This window comes from Centruroides vittatus, unplaced genomic scaffold, assembly GCF_030686945.1.
Source record: "Centruroides vittatus isolate TY-2023 unplaced genomic scaffold, ASM3068694v2 contig_10, whole genome shotgun sequence".
NCBI classification, from domain to species: Eukaryota; Metazoa; Arthropoda; class Arachnida; order Scorpiones; family Buthidae; genus Centruroides; species Centruroides vittatus.
This window is the reverse complement of record NW_027120658.1, coordinates 856944-874188: the sequence shown is the minus strand read 5'-3', so window position 1 is coordinate 874188 and position 17245 is coordinate 856944. Positions and strand designations below refer to the sequence as shown.

The 17245-nt window shown below is 30.9% G+C and overlaps 1 protein-coding gene across 1 annotated transcript; it reads left to right on the top strand.

Annotated features, from left to right (window-relative positions):
• Window positions 1–6222: 6222 nt before the first annotated feature.
• LOC136975542 (TNF receptor-associated factor 6-like) lies at window positions 6223–15950 on the top strand. The gene is made up of 9 exons (XM_067270958.1): window positions 6223–6398; window positions 8836–9000; window positions 9068–9163; window positions 9245–9391; window positions 10801–10875; window positions 10941–11015; window positions 14315–14410; window positions 15611–15673; window positions 15884–15950. Exons 1-9 carry the CDS (start codon window positions 6357–6359, stop codon window positions 15884–15886), a joined length of 762 nt encoding a protein of 253 aa, XP_067127059.1. The 5' UTR covers window positions 6223–6356; the 3' UTR covers window positions 15887–15950.
• Window positions 15951–17245: the final 1295 nt, after the last annotated feature.

The following is a 17245-nucleotide window of genomic DNA, read 5'->3' as shown; positions in this document are numbered from 1 at the left end:
AATAAATATATTTTAAATGTCTGAAAAATATACAAACATATTTTGTATGTATACAACAGACTATAAGACTATAAGACAATACTAATTGGCAGAATGACATTACACATTTTATAATAAATTATAAATTATAAATTAAATTATAATAATGTAGTGACTTCTTTAAAATCTTAAGAAATCCATATTTACTCTATATAACATTTTAACAAGTTAACGTTACAGAATTATCAAAATATTTGGCTGAATATGTTTCAAATGTATTTCTACATTACGAAACTATGTTTAAATTTTAAATATATTTAACTATTTAAGAATTTACAAATACATGCATTTGTTAGTTAAATAATTGCAGAACAAGTATAAAAGGCATTCGTATTAGCCGAATTGGAATATATATGCTTAGTTTATTATTATTATATAATAAATAAATTAAGGGTTTTACTTTAAAAGGTTGCAGTATTATACTCACCCAGGATATGAATTTTCTCGCAAGATCAAAAACAAAACTAAATATCGATATCAGTATTTTTAATCGTTTTTTTAAATGTTCAAGTGATTGCTTTCATAAAAATCTTATCGCTGAATAAGTGACAAAGTCTTTAGACAATAATACTCTTATAAAGTATATTAAGTAATCTATATAAAAGATTACTTAATATACTTATCAATTCTCTATCATTTCATATTTTCATATACTTTTAAAAATATTAATGATAACATTTAAAACAATCTATTTAATGATCTTTATTAGCTAATTTAATTCTGTAATTTAATGTATGGATAAATTTAAGGTTTTCCTAACCTCACTCACTACTTTTCGTCGTATTTGCTTGCAGAACGTATCACAGGGATCGTTAACATCACGCTTCTACATTATGAAATCGCATCAATATTAAGTTTTTAATATGAAAATAGTTTAAACAATATTTAATTAGCAATATCGCTTATTATTTCGTTGTTAAATTTATAGTTACTCACAATTTCGTCTCTTGCATTACGTCAGTTAATGGAAGTGAACAATCTTTTTGTATTGTCCAGCCAAACTCGGGTCGCGATTTCTCAACAGAAGCCACCGAGCAAAAAAAAACGTACTCTATAATAAAGTGTTTATCATTAAGCAAAACAGGAATTAAAAGAAGAGCGATTTTCGATATGAGTAATCTTCAGTTTTGAATAATACATTGAGATCATTACTGTTTTTCCAACTGAGAAAAGAGTGAATTATTTACAAAAGAAAATTATCTAGCAATAAATAAAACACATTAACAGAAATGATTGAGACTCCAAGGATTTTCATTTAATTGAATTATATTAATTGATTTTATATAATTACTAAAAATCCATTTTGAAATTCGAAACAGAAATATTTAACGGAACATTCGAATATTTCTCAATAAATCTGAAACTTCTTTTTTCATGAAATTTTCCTGCAAATGAACCTTCCATCAATACATCTTATTTGTGTTTTTAATCGTTCCTATCAACACCCAACTATTTTGAGTTATTTCAATAGTTTTTTTCTCACATTGATAGAAATGATCAGTTTTAATGGTACACAGATTTTGTTGTAAACGGTAGTTTGTCTGTTTACTGTTGAACTGTTTGAAGAGAAAACCCGACTCGTTCGATGAATTTAACTTTTTCCTGGTTTTGCGGGACGATACCAAAATACTCTTAAATAAAAATAAATAGATTTGAAAATATTTATATAATCATCCTGGTTTCTTATTGTTACAGAATATGCTACGGTACGGTTAGATAGTGACGTGCTACACGATGGCATTAAAATTCTTTACAAAATATAAAAAAGCAACGATTTATCTTTCTTTAATTTGAATTTCTCACCACTTTTTAACTTATTAAACTCTTGCGTTTATCGTGTTTTTTAATTAATAAAATAAATCAAATTAAAATATTTGATTTATTTTATTAATAGTAAAGACTCAGCTATACGAGTTTTGTTTGTAGTTAGAATTACACAATAACTTGTTATCAATTCTGTGAATTATGTCGACTTAATGATATCGTTAAGACAATAATAATTTTATCGTATCATAAATTAAAATTGATTTAACATTATCATTTAATTCCCTTATATGTTGTATCAGATATGTGTATGTATATATATTTGATAATATATTATTAAAATGTTATTTATTATTTAATATTTTACAAAAACTTTAGTGTTTACGTAAAAACGTAAATATACATAAAGAAGCAAATATAAATAAAATGATAAAAACAGTTCTACAAAAGAACACAAGCTAATTTAATGAAAAAAAAAATGATTTAGTTGTATTATTTACGGCGATAAGAATACAAAATCAAAACCAAAACCAAATAATAATCTTTTGTTATTTATCACTTCATTGCTGATAGAGACTGCATTTTATCAAACATTACCTAATGATTTTCGAAGAATTAATCGAAAATGTCTTGCTATACTAATTAACAAATCGAATCATTAAATCTTTAAGTAATAGATGAAGAAATGGCAATTGTTCGTATTAAAAAATATTAATGTTTTATTCAAAAGATCTTTATATAAATAATCATTCTGTGATTTTAATTTAATATATTTATATTCATTTAAATTTTACAGTATATTATAATATAGTTTTAATAGAATGATTTTATGGCTATAAGGGGAATAAATAGACGTTATCGTACTATTCAAAGTAATATGTATATATAAAGAATGTTTCCGCATTTTAATGGCAAAATTTCAATCTTCACAGGAAAATGTTACAGTAATTACAGTTCGGCTATTAAATTTCGATATAATTATCAATCACTAATAATATCGAAATTTTTATATTTTAAACTTCGCAAAAAAATGTATTATTTAATTACAAATTACGGGAAAGGAATGAAAATAAGCAATCGTCTTACCGAAATGTTTACCGAGAAGTCTATGCAGGCTGCTGTACGAGTATACGTCTCTTCAACTAAATAATACAGGTTTCATACTTAAAAAGATACAATGCTACCTCGTACTTCGAACACTAAATTCGACAAAAATTTGTATCGGAGTTCGAACGGTGCTTTAACTATACGCGCAGTGAAAACATGCGCTCGAAGCGTAAACGCCATTTGTTCGGGTGCTTAATTTGTCTATCGCTCGTGTCTGTAGCATGCTTTCTTGGCTTTATGTTCGGTGTTATATGTATTGGGTTATATATATTGTGTGTTATTCGTGGATTTTTAACAACTTTATTTCCGCAATTTTTCCTCTTGACAGCTTTTGAACGCTCCCAATGTTTTGTATCTTTTAGTTCAAAATTTTCCCCAACGGAACTTTTTAAAGCGCGTTTGACGCGTTCGAAGTTTAGGTGCATTTTCCTCATACGCATTATGAATTTTTTATTGTTTGTGCCGAGTTATGTCCTTTCCGAAACTCGTAAAGCATAAAGTTATGTCCGATATGCTTTTTTCGTTTTGATTTCATTTAAATAAAACATGAAATGAAAAGTTTAAAATAAGCTTCTAAACAATGAATGCAATCTCATATTAGAATAATGTGTTAAATTTCATAACTGTTATAATTTAAATAAATCACGCAATTATATTAAGTAACGACCGGTGAGTAACTAAGGGAAAGTGGGTGGGCACGCGCCCCGGGCGCCTACCAAAATAAGCTGTGGAATTAAAAGTCCGTAAAATTTTTTTGTGTAATTATAAAATGGGTATAACTAACGTCAGGTTTGCCTCGGAAGCCAAAACTATTTGGCACGGCCCTGGTAACGACAGATGTTCAAAACACGGATAGTTTCTGATCAACCCAATTTATCCTTTGTTTATTACCCGTGGCATCCGAGAAATGCGTGAAAACAACCAAGTCAAAGAGAAAGATTGTAGATGAAAAACAGAATTTATCGCCAAGTGTGAAAGTGGTAATACGCATTGTTCGCATTTAAGATGCCGAAATCGACGGTGTACGAGCAGTAAATGCAATTTTCGTTTCATTATACAGTATTTATATATTTTATTTATTGTTTTCGTCTTTTAATTTATTATTAGGTATTGTGTCATTTTACCTCAGATTATGTGTATTCGCCGTTTTAAGGTTATCGAAGTTGTTATAGTTTAGGGTCCGGAAACGGATTAATTGACTTTCTGTTATTTCTAATGGGACAAATTGATTCGGAGTTCGAACGGCCTCCTGAAACGAATTAAATTCCAAGTACGTGGCACCACTGTATTTACCTATCGTTAAAATTCTAAACCTTTTTGAGACATTCTGTAAGGATAAAACATAAATAAAATTCCAACAGGGTAATGTCGAGTGGTGACACTGCCTGATTAATTTCGGTCACAAAATGTTCTTGACATTGCCGGAAAAGTTTGCCTTTCTAGTAATACTCAGAAATAGCTTTCGTACTATTTCCGGAAACTCGTTGAGGAAGCCGGGCAACAGTGACTGGTCGTTGCCGTGTTAACGAGGGAGGGAAGGAAGGGTAACGGGCCTATTTCTTATAATTTTACATAGCTCAAACTTTTAATACTATAAGGCAGTGTTTCTCAAACTTTTTTGTCTGGTGGCACACTGAAATTATTAAATAAAATTTACGGCACCCCTATTATTATTATTATTTGCTTTTTTACGGTTAGTAAAGATATGAAGGATGAAAAGTCTTTGAAAAAAAATAAAAGTTTTTTAAAGTAATAGTTTATTTCCAAACAACACAAAAATATTCAAAACAAAAGTTATTATTATATCTGGTGATAAAATGAGCTCTGAATTTTTGATGATTTACTAGTGCTAATTAATTCCTTAGCTTTGCTACCAGTAACCACTTCTTGATCATTAGAATCTTCACGTTTTCTTTTTTTAATGAAAAAAATTATTCAAAATATTGAACGACATAATTCACTTCAATATTTTATTATAAAATTTTAATTACAAGCTAATAATTTATTTGTTCTTGTTGTAAAGAAGAAAAATATTTGTATATGATGCTTTCTCGTTATTGTCTGAACATATAACAATAATAAAAACAACTACTTACTGCATTCAACGCATTTATATTGCACTTCTACTCCCTGCAGGAACAGAAGAACAGACAACTAGTAACTAGTTCGTTTATTTTAAATAGTACTTACGTATCGCCAATTACCGAGTCATTGAGACAAGTGGCGATGTAACAAGATTAGTAGAAAAACCAATATTCATTTTTTATAATTGTTTTAATTATTTATTTAATTTAATACTTTAATTCCATTATTTTAAGTAATTTTAATTTAATTATTTAAAAATTTCGCGGCACCTTTGTGGCGTACTTGCGGCATCCTAAGGTGCCGCGGCACCCGCTTTGAGAACCACTGCTATAAGGCAAAGATTTGCCAGCATACTTTACGCACTTGTTTCCTGAACTTATTTTAAAATATTCATTAACTAGTTGCTTTACTTTCCCGGCAACGTTTAAAACTGCGTGTGGCGCCATCCGTTACGATATTTTATTTTTAAAATCTTTTTACATTTTTAACTATTATAAAATGGCAAGAAGGTTAATTTTGAGAATAGGGATGAGTTTTATGAAAAAATTGTAAATGCTGATAATGAGTAAAATCGCCATTAAGTCTGACCCTATTGGAGATAGAAACACGACTCTTCCTTCCTCCTTGACCTTTAACCATCAAAATTTGTCAGTCTTTGTACCCCAGTTCGAAATAAAATCGTGTTAATTTTTTTAAGAATATGTGATTATTTGGTCTAAAACCCAAAGCGTTTTTGCAATAATTTCTGTAAACGGTGTATAGTTCATGCTGCCATTATAGGTCTACAGTCAATTTATCGTAAGTTGATATCCCTAATAAGCAAACCGCCCTGCAAATTTTTGACAAAATGCACAAGATTTATTAAGCTTCGAAGAGGGTGGACGATTTCGTGTCATCCCATACGCACAGACTAACACTCGTAGATACAGGAGAAACCTCGAATTTGTTTGCACTTCTCGACGTTTCAAAGTGCCCGAGCCCAAAAATATAAAAATCTTGGGGGTCATCTTTTAACCATGGCCATACTTTTCCTGTTATATAAAATGGGAAAGTAAAAACAAGCATAAAAAGTTATTGCTGTCCGTGAGATACAAAATCAGAATTAATTAATATTGTTTTAATTACGCTTTTGTTTAAGGATCTATCGTTTAACTTTAAATCGAGATGTACTGTACGTTGAAAAGTTTTTCAATTCAATAATGCAAAATTAATTATTTTTTTAAAATGGTAAAAGGAAATTCTTCCATATATTATTTTATGCACTAAAGTTCACAACGATACGACTTTCTTATCATCGCCGATAAGATAAAAATACTTCTTGATTGAAATTCTACGTCGATTGTTGATACTTTAACAGTAATATGGAAGAGAGTTCTACTTCATCTCAGGTAGAAAGTTTCCAGGTAAATATATTATAAATATTCATTTGTACGAACTTAAAAGTGATTAGTCTTAATTTTCTAATTGTACTTGTGTAATGAAGTTTTTAATACTTTCAAATATTTTTTCATTTTATCCTTTTATAAGTTACTTATGAATTAATTCCTTTTGATTTCACTGATTTTGTCTTAACTCTTATCGATTATTATTAAAGGGAATATCGTAAAACTGAATTAGTGATACGATAATCTGATATTTATACCATTCTTTATGTAAAATGTAAAATATATTATTTTACTTTTAGAAGTGACATTATTTGTCATCGAAATTTGTGTGAATAAAGAATAAAGAACAAGCAATTAATTATTGTGACGACGTTTCAATATCGGGCTGCAATTTTTAATAATATTTCAATTTAAAAAATTTTGTGACTTCCGGTTCACACCGGAGCGTTTTATGTAATAATTTGGGCCTCCTGTTTTTGTGCTTTCCATACCTTGTTTCGATTTTTATCTATCTTACTTCACTCTCGAGATTAAAGAAGGACGGACAGACGGACCACAGTGGAAATCTACGTTTGAAATTTGAAAATTGCAGCCCAATTACTTCGCGTAAGTGAAGTTAAATGAAGACTTGTGTTAAATAATAAACAAAGCTTTCACTTTTACGTTTTTGTTTCTACATTGTCTACTTGGATCTTGTTTATAAATAGGACATATTATACTCGTGTAGTTTCGGGTGAAAATAACGGTATTTTGTTTTTGACTTTTGACTAAGACTTCTTTCCTTTGCTAATCAGAAACTACACCAGTATAATAAGTCCTATTTATAAACAAAGTCCAAATACATGATATAGAAACAAAAAAGTAAGACGTTAAGGACATAGATGAAAAAAAACGAGTCATTTATTGTGACATGGTCACAATGTCAGACCGCAATTTTAAATCATAATTTTAATTTATTTAATTTAAAATATATGCTCTCCATCTCAAATTAGTAGTGGCTTGCCTCTGTACATCATACTTTTTCTTTAACAATAGAGTCGTGCCGGTTATCTATTAATTGCTTTCAGGGGAAGTTTTGAATTGAAATAACATGACTACTGATTTGTATAGGAAATTCATATACAGTTAATCGGGCCTCTTGACCCTAAGGTTTTCACATTTGCTCTCCGAGTTCATCTATCTAAGTCCGTTCTCGATATTAAGAAAAGACGGACGGACGGAGAGACGGACGACAGTGGGAATTTATAGGTCTCCAATTTGAAGTTTTGCAATTTTTCTACTTTTAGTTGCGTAAATTAAATTATATAAATTCGGAGGAAACAAACATTTTTTCACTTTTGCTTTCTCGGCTTTTATATAATAAAATATAGTATGGCGATCGGGCAAAAAATGACCCCCCCCCCTCAATATTTTTACATCGAGGATCTTGAAACCTCGAGAAATGCAAAAAAAAGGTGGTGTTGTTCTGCTGTATGTATGAATGACAGTGTGTGATTTTTTCACTCAATTTGAGGCTTAGTCACTCCTGTTCCTTTTGTCGACAATTTACGAAATTTTGCAGGTAGGTTTATGTATTAGAGGAAATATTTCTAGAAATTATCAAAAAAATCAGACCATCGGTTCGATGGATATTAAGGGAATGGAGCCATATATTCCGAGTTATGACAGTTTTTTGCTAGTAAAACTTTTAAGTTTACTAAAAAAATAAATGTATCTTTCTCGAATTTCTTTCAAAAATCGTCTCCCTCTAAATATTGACTTTTTAAAATAACTTTTAGCGTTTTTTTAATAATTTGGCGATAGAATAAACCAAGTTCTTTCTTCTTTCAATATGTATTTATTGATTAAATGGTTTCAAAAATTGATATTTCTCCAATTCTAGACCCAGAGTAAAAATATAAAAAAGAAACTAATTTTCTATGAAATTTCTTCAGATAAATATTTTTTGTGTTATTAACGGTGATATTTGTGAAAACTAGACGGAAAACCTTTACATGCTGAGATGTAGGAAAGTGTAATATTTTTTAAATAGTTAAATGATTTCTATTTTTTTCGACTAATTACTCGTATCAGTAATTTTATGTACAGTGCATCTGAAGACTTATAGGTAGGAATGAAAAATAAAAATTGCGGGGAAAGTCCGGCAACGACGTGATAAAGTAGATTTCTTTCAGTTTGATCGATCGACATGTAGTTTAAATTCGTAATCTCAATAGTTAATCCACCGATATTAACATTTTGATAAACACAGTAATTAGTTGCTTAATCAATAATTTTAAAACTATCATCTTGAATCATTTTTCTACAAATCTTATTTACAATATATACAGAAAATTTATACGATTTTTATTGTAGTGTCTCTAAGAAATTGAAATAAGTTCATGTATTTAGTAAAATTAAGAAATTTATTTATTTTAACTTTACAATAAAACAATTAATTTTTTTCAATTATTAGAAATACGTTCCAGTCTGCGGAAATCCTAAATGTTCGAAACTACCGGGCCTGATCTTATGTTCATCGTGTCGATGCGAACTTTGTGCCAAATGTTTGGATAAATCGAGACTCACCGATTCATTGGTTCAATGTCCAGTTCATCAAACCATTTTTTGCTATCGACAGGTTTCATTTTTAAGGTTAGCAAATTTTCTCGTTTTCATAATCTTCGTTAAACAAAATTTGTTTTTAGGTAGATGAGGATGAATCTCCCGGCTCCGAATCAGAAAATAACCTTTTAAACGAATCCGAAAACTACGATGAAACCACCAATGAACAATCTTCGAAAGTGAGTTTTTGTAATATTGAAGTTTATATAGAATTTACAGAAAATGAAACAGAGAATCAATAACGTATTTTCTTTATATAGGACGAGACAATCCTCCTGCCTTGTCCACTCGACTGTGGAACATGTTTGACTTTTGAAGAATTACTTCTTCATCTCTCTCGTGATTGCATTCACAGACCTTATGTTTGTAAACATTGCAACGAAACAATCAAATTAAGCTCGGCCAAGGTTATTTACATTTGTCTCTAAGTATAAGCATTTAGTTATTAATGAAAAACTTCGATAGTATTCGGACCTAAGATAATATTAACTTAATGTACTGTATATTGAGTATTTTGGACGCTATTTCATTAATTTTGATTCTATTTTTTTCATATCTGGAATTTTACAAATATTATTTTGTTTTCTAAATTAGGTTCTAATATATATGTAGAACTTCAGTTATATATTTTTGACAGTACCATTCAGAAAAACGCGTAAATGACTGGATACTAGCGCCGAATCACCACTAGGCAAGTGGGGTACAAGCCTAGTGGTTTTAAGTCTCGGGACTCTAACATTGGAAAAAATAAACAATTTTACCATTGCAGTTGTATATCATAATTTATAAATAATTCTACAACTACAATTAGATGTTAGTACAGTATTAGATTACGATGTAAAATGTACGTAGAGAAGTGCCAATTTTCTATGTCTCGGAGCACTGGAAGGTTTTAATTTACCACTTGTCCTTACTAGGACATGCTCCCACTTCCAATTCTGCAAGGCAAATGAGAGTAGCAGATGTTCTGCCTATCACTCATCGTGGCAGATAACAATTAGCAGCGGGAAAACGATTCCCATTGGTAACTGTTTGGCAATAGGAGTATGACTCCTCTCCTCTCTGACATTCAGGCCATGGCCTCCTGTACTGTACGGGACATGCAAAGCCCAGTCTTCCTTATGGAAAACTATTTCACCTGTACCAGGAAGTTGGAAGTTTCCGTGGCTCGTGCTGCCACGGGCTGGGACTTGATTGACTGCGCTCGTCTACGCTTTTAGTGTTTAAGCATTAATCGTGAGCCACCAAAGAAAACGTGAAAGTTTGCGAAGAGTGTCTGAAGTTCTGGGAGTAAGGTTGTTCCCAAATATGACCATCAGTTTTCATAACGCTCATAGCTCTGACAGAACGCTAATCCCAGCATTCTTTAGTCCACAATAACGCTGATGTACAGTACGTACTTCACCTGCAAGCAGAATGTCATCCTGCTATGCTTGTCCGACCGTATCACAACATATATCGAGAAAAGAGATGGTCCTACAAGATACTAAAGGTTCCTTTAAATCGTACCATTATTTAACATGAAATTATTTCTTTGCTATAATATTGAAATCACTAATTACCGACGTCATTACGTTCGCTTTAATAAACCTACAATCGATTCTAACGCCACCTTATCGATGCATAACATTTTGCTAATGACTTGTATAATATTTATATAGTCCTGATTTGAACATTAAACATCAAATCCACAGAATATTTTAATTTGTGATATAGAAAGTCAAAAATAATCTATAACGATATCTGTCATCACATTCACATGTTACAAGTATAATTTAAATATATCATTTTCATAAATTTTAATTTTTCTTTGTAGGACCATGAGGAAAAGCAATGCCGAATGATCCCAATTCCTTGTGAATATTGTGAAATGAAAGTTAAAAGATGTGAGGTAATAATAATCTTTTAAATCATTATTTTAAGATGATCATTTTCATATTTTATTATTTGTTCCAGTTAAAGAGACATCTCGATACATGTAATCGAAAAATAGTGAAATGTAAATATAGTTTACTACATTGTCATTACGAGGTGAGGTTTTACTTTTCCTTAAAATATTTCCGTGATTTATCGAATTAAGTTTTACTGATATAAGGGTGTTTTATAATGCAGTAAATAAGTTCAGAAAATTATAGTAATGAAAATAGAGAAAGGATAATAGTAATGTTTACTGAGAAATATCCTTTCGTACTACAAGTTTCTTTCCAACAGTATAAGTAGCTCATACCTTTCCAGCAGCAGCAGTAGCACAAACGTCGTGTCTCGGAAAATGGCAATTTTCACTGATAAGACAAAGATGTTAAAATTCATAAAGTGAGTAAGTCAGGCACTCGAAATGCAATGATTGCTTCTTATGATCAGTACGGTTTTTACATATGGTAAGCCTGTCTCAACTAGAAAATTGTTTAGACATGGTATAACTCATTCAGTGAAACTAACTATTAATAAATAAAGAAAATCACTAGAAGACAGTCTCTTGATGAAACAGATGCACGAGCTCTGCGTGCATAGTCCAAAAATCAACCAGCTTGGCTATGGAATTAGGAAACGATCGGAGGAGAGATCGTTAGAAATTAGTCGATGAAGATTTCTCGAACAAGGTATGGCAAGAAGTCAAATTTTTTGGGATGTGCGTCATATCACTGTCGGACACCACATTGAAAACATGTACTGTACATACAGCCCTATTTATCGGAGGCGGATTTACCGGGTTGAGAACTGACCGTGGTCGGTGATGAAAGGAACGCATGCGCAAGAGTGTTGTATTGTTCTCGATAGTGCGTTAGACACGCACTATCGAGAACAATACAACACAATATCGTTGTTAGATTTAATAAAGTGTCGGTTTCAGATTAATCTACCATAATTTTAAAATTTTCATAGTTATGCAACTTCATTAATGTATGATTAATTACTGTAATCGTAATTTTTATTAAAAACGGTAATGTGTAATTTTTAAGTAAGTAAAGTATTCGTGATTAGTAATAACCTATATTTTTCATATTGTATTGTACATGTTACTTTGTTTAGTTTCCTTATAGCACACTGCAAGGTAGTAGAGTGTCTGTTATTGTGCACGTAGTTATTTTCAAGTAATCTGTGGATTTACCATGGGATTCGATAATACTTCAAGTTCCGCATACTTCACAACAAAGAAGCCCGCACGAACTCTCTTAGAAATGAGTCCTCGTGGATTTGGCAGAATCTCTGATATTTTGTATTCTTGTAGTCTTGATGGAAAGTCTTCCGGCCAAATTATACATTAATGCTTACAAGCATACATGATAACATGAACACCCCAGGATATCTTCAATTAGAATTGAATTTATGGCTATTTACAAAAATATAAAAATTTTCGAGTCTTTCTTACATCCTGTTTCACTCCACCACAGAAGTAACAGTGTATTGGCTTGAATAAACTTCAGTAGAACAAATGGTAAATTATAAAAAAAAAATTTTCACACAGTTAAAATTGATCAAAACGCCGACCTTTTATTTGAAGATTCGGCGTCCTTTAAAACTAAAACAATGATTACAACTACCTTGTTCTTTAGCACAATATATTACTGGTTCAGGCCCTCTGGTGGCGGTTTGGGTAGTGAAACAGGATGTAAGAAAGACTCGAAAATTTTTATATTTTTGTAAATAGTCATAAATTCAATTCTAATTGAAGATATCCTGGGGTGTTCATGTTATCATGTATGCTTGTATGCAAATGAACTTTAGGATTACCCAAAACCGCCACCAGAGGGCCTGAACCAGTAATATATTGTGCTAAAGAACAAGGTAGTTGTAATTAAAGTTGTAATCATTGTTTTAGTTTTAAAGGACGCCGAATCCTCAAATAAAAGGTCGGCGTTTTGATCAATTTTAACTGTGTGAAAATTTTTTTTTTATAATTTACCATTTGTTCTACTGAAGTTTATTCAAGCCAATACACTGTTACTTCTGTGGTGGAGTGAAACAGGATGTAAGAAAGACTCGAAAATTTTTATATTTTTGTAAATAGTCATAAACTCAATTCTAACATTAATGCTGTTCGACACGGTATCTGAATTTTCTTGTGGAGATTTCGTTCGTTACGCAATAAACATCAGTCCAATACTCCTGCTGCATTGTGTAAATCTGGCAATCTAGGACGGGAAAATTCTGAATTCAAATGTAAAGCATTGTTTATTTTTGGGTAGTTTTTGCCAATAAAAAACAAAACTGAGTAATTGTACAAGTTATTTAATATACTTAAAGAGAATTAAAAGTATTTAAAGAACATAAATGTGAATCTGCAACATTTGCAATTTTTATACGACTAAAAATAAGTAGAATAACAGATATTTATTTTTAGTATTGTGTTTAATCCTAATCAATTTGCAAATCCTGAAAATTAATAAATAAATAAAGACATTAGTATGTGAACAAAAACGAAAAATAAAGAATCACAAGTGTAAAACATAATACGAAAATATTTAATCGAAACCACTAATTCGAAACTACATTCATCTAACGAGTCGAAAAAATCCTCTCTTTCTTTTTCTAATAATTTTTTCTCATTCTCTAATAAATTTAGTATTTCGGACTTCATATTTATGTTTATTTATATGAGATATTTACAAACGGCGAGCCGTTTGGATTTATACCGCGCTATTAGATATAGCGCATTGGTTATGTGGCGCATGGATCTTTTCTCCGAAGAGACTTACTCCCCGACACCTTTTTTTTTTTTTTAACTCTTTCCGCCCTGTGGATAAGAAAGCCTCTTTAAGCAAACCCTATTATAGGTTTGGCCAGGCCCACAATGGGGCGGCCGGCTGGTGAGGGACGGGACCCGATATATCCGGACGGACCACCCCCGAAAAATTCCTGTGGATTTTTCGACTCGTCTGGATTGGATCCAGGGTCCCCCAGAACGGTAGGCTGCCGCTTAACCGCTCGGCCATCCGACCGTCTCCCCCACGACACTTGATAAAGGTTGAAAAGGAACTCTGTTGGGACATACTATTTTATATTTTGAAATTTAAACGAATTAGGACTTTACAACAGATGCCGAATCACGCCATTTTTGTATCTTGGAAGCTCGATAACTCGAAAACTATTCATTTCTCGACTTTGTGCCTACGGACTTTAATCTGGACTACTAAAACTACAAAAATTAAAGATTTAGTCAAATCCACCGAAACCACTTTTACCACAAGGTTTGTGCGGGATCTTTCTAAATCTGTATCTTAAATTGTATAATATAAATAAGGTGTTAAACTTCTTTATTGCATTATGAAACACTACGTATAATGATAAATTACGACATAAAGCATGACTTGATTATTGTTTTTTTTTAGGATGAAAAAATAAATATGATTAATCACGAAAAAATCGAACGACATTCGTCACACTTAATGAGATTTTTATCAGAACAAAATACAAAAATTATCAAAGTAAGTATAATTAATCCGAATCACATTAAATTCAGATTACAGTGATAATTTTCAGTGAAGGAAATATTAATAAGATATATAAATTTACAAAAATTTTCTAAAATATTAATTTTTTTAAGGGCATTACTTTTTGAAATAGATTATTCCCGTTCTGCCCAGGAATACTCTATCTCAAAAAATGTAACTTTGGACTTTCGTTTATTGTATAATAAACTATTTTAGCCTACTATACAATAAACATGAGCTTTGGTGTTCCAGTTTTCATTTATTTAACTTTCATTTTATTTAGCTTATTTGATGAATATACATCTTTTAATTAACTCGATACGTTTTTCATTTTGATTAAACTTTTAGGGAATGCTTAATTAACGCGAGTGTATATCACGAATTTATCACAAGATAGATATTTATTGAAATTTACTCGATACTTCTTGAGCAAATTTAAGGTGACCTCGAGGACTTTTCGTATCGGTTCACTATTTGAGGAAAAGAACAACTCCACAAATAATGTTTCTTAATAATTTTTAAAGCATTTTTCTTTCATTTTTTAAAATGAACTTGGCAGAAGTTTATTGAAATATAATAAAAATACATTTGTCCATCAATGTTAAAAGCACCTCTATTAATTTACACAGATAAACCCGTTGAGGTCTTCTTGGGGTCTTCCTTCGCATATTCCAAGCTATACTACGCGTAAATACATTGTATGTTGGTCTCTTAGGCCGTAACGTGGGTTTTGGTGTTCCAATATTTTTCTTTAGCTTCCCGTTGTTATCGTATACCGAAAATTCGTATTATATTCCAGGTGGAGAACCCCTATCTAATCTCTCGATTCTATCTCAAACTTTGAATTTTACGTGTAAAACGAACGAGAAGTTCGTTTAAAATAAAATATCAAGTTTTTAATTCCCTCGTTTACGATGTAGGCTAATTGATTCCCAGCAAAGCAGTTATTAAACGAGTCGTTGTAAATAGAATTTTACTTTTCTGCATATTTACTCCCGGAATAAAACTTTTCTTTGTGGAACATTACACCCGAACGATTTATTAATGAATATGTCACATTCGTTGTTTGTAATACTGGTAAAAACGGGGATTGTGACGCCAAAGCTGGGGATCTGTTTAATAAGGCTATTAGTGGATTTTAAATTGAAAAAAAAATAGAAATTATATTTATAGGACATTTTACATTTCTATTAGATGAGAGAAGAAATTCATAATTTCCGGAAAGAAATAACAAAAATAAAAGAAAATTTAAAAGAGGTAAGACTTTTTTCATATGCTAATAAAACCTTTCTGAAATAAAACAATTGGGGACATATTTTATTCTTATTTTTTCTTTATTTTCTAATCGCCCCATTAAGAGAAATACAACAAAAGTTTTAATTAAAGCATTCGATATAGAATTTTGTTAAAATTTATTGTGATTTTAGAACTTTTCATTTTTATCTTTTGACAACGTAATACGGAAAGTAGCGATCAAATCATTCCGAAGAAAGTGGAAATCAAACTAATCCAAAGGAAGTGGCATCGACATCGGTAAGTATCACATCATTTACAAGTTTATTATATTAAATAAAAATAAATAGAAATTAATTTTTCATTTTACAAATGCCAATTGAACGGCAACATTACTAATTCGAAAATCATTATTGCGAAGTATTATGCCACTGGATTGATTGGTGCAAAAATCGTCATTAAACGACCCGTCATATATTTCTTAAACTCAATTGTTAGAAATAAAACTGTGTTGTATAGGCTATTTAGCCTATAAAACACAGAAATAACCGACCAAAAAGGTGATACTTAAACACGTCACGTCGTTCATGCAATCGTGTTTAAAATAGAAATATTATTTATTCCATTTATTTCTAAACTAACAGAAAACTTTACCATATTCTGTATGATATCAACTATTGTGGGATTATTAAATGTTTAATTACTAAAACTATAGAATAAAACATTAATATCTTAATATTGTCAAGTAAGAGAATGTATTTAAAACAAACCTGAATTATTTTCTGTAATTGCTTCTCCCAGATTTATGTAATTTTGGGAAGAGTCCTTTTCTTCAACAAAATTACTTAATGTGCTTAATAAATAAAATATTTGGTAAAGTATTTTTTGTTATAAAAATTGAATAAATGGATAATTATTGTATAAATAATTATATAAGATATACTTTATTTGTTCAATACCTGGCCGCAGAAACGAGAGCGTATTAAAATAAGCCCGTTGTTGTCTCTTGCCACCTCCAGAACCACTAGGAAGATTGTTCTCTCTACTTTTTCTTCTATGCTGGTCGCGGATGTTCTGCCACCTTTTCTTGGCTAATGAATCTAAAATATATGTTGACCATTTACAATGTGATAACTTATTAGATATAGTCGATCACGTACTGTACCTTCAACGTTTAGTTTCTTGGAAATCTCCGTCCAAGATTTATTTTCTTTTTTTTAACTTAATGTTGTCTATAAAGACAACATTATAGCCGATCGGCCGACTACTGTTGCCATGGCAACACGACTTGGAGTCGGACCAGTCGGTCCAGTCGGTCATAGTGTGAAACAGCCCTTACTGTACGTTAAATGAACTTATACATTTTGAAGTTATTTCAGCGTATTGTTACGAAGTTTTACCCGCGTTAAATAATTTATCATATAAGTGTGTGTTTACCTTTTCACTATATTTTAGTAAGTTGGTAAGAATGTAGAATTATTTGTTGAATTATATACTAGCATAATAAATGGTTTTTCCGAATTTTAAACCACAAAATTCGTTCTGCGTCTCTGTACCGATGCTTAAACTAAATACGAGAGTGGAAAAATGAAGCGA

Coding starts and splice junctions, on each gene's coding strand:
- LOC136975542 (XM_067270958.1), top strand. CDS start 6,357: ATGGAAGAGAGTTCTACTTCATCTCAGGTAGAAAGTTTCCAG. Junction 6,399..8,835: donor CTCAGGTAGAAAGTTTCCAG/GTAAATATATTA, acceptor TTCAATTATTAG/AAATACGTTCCAGTCTGCGG. Junction 9,001..9,067: donor CCATTTTTTGCTATCGACAG/GTTTCATTTTTA, acceptor ATTTGTTTTTAG/GTAGATGAGGATGAATCTCC.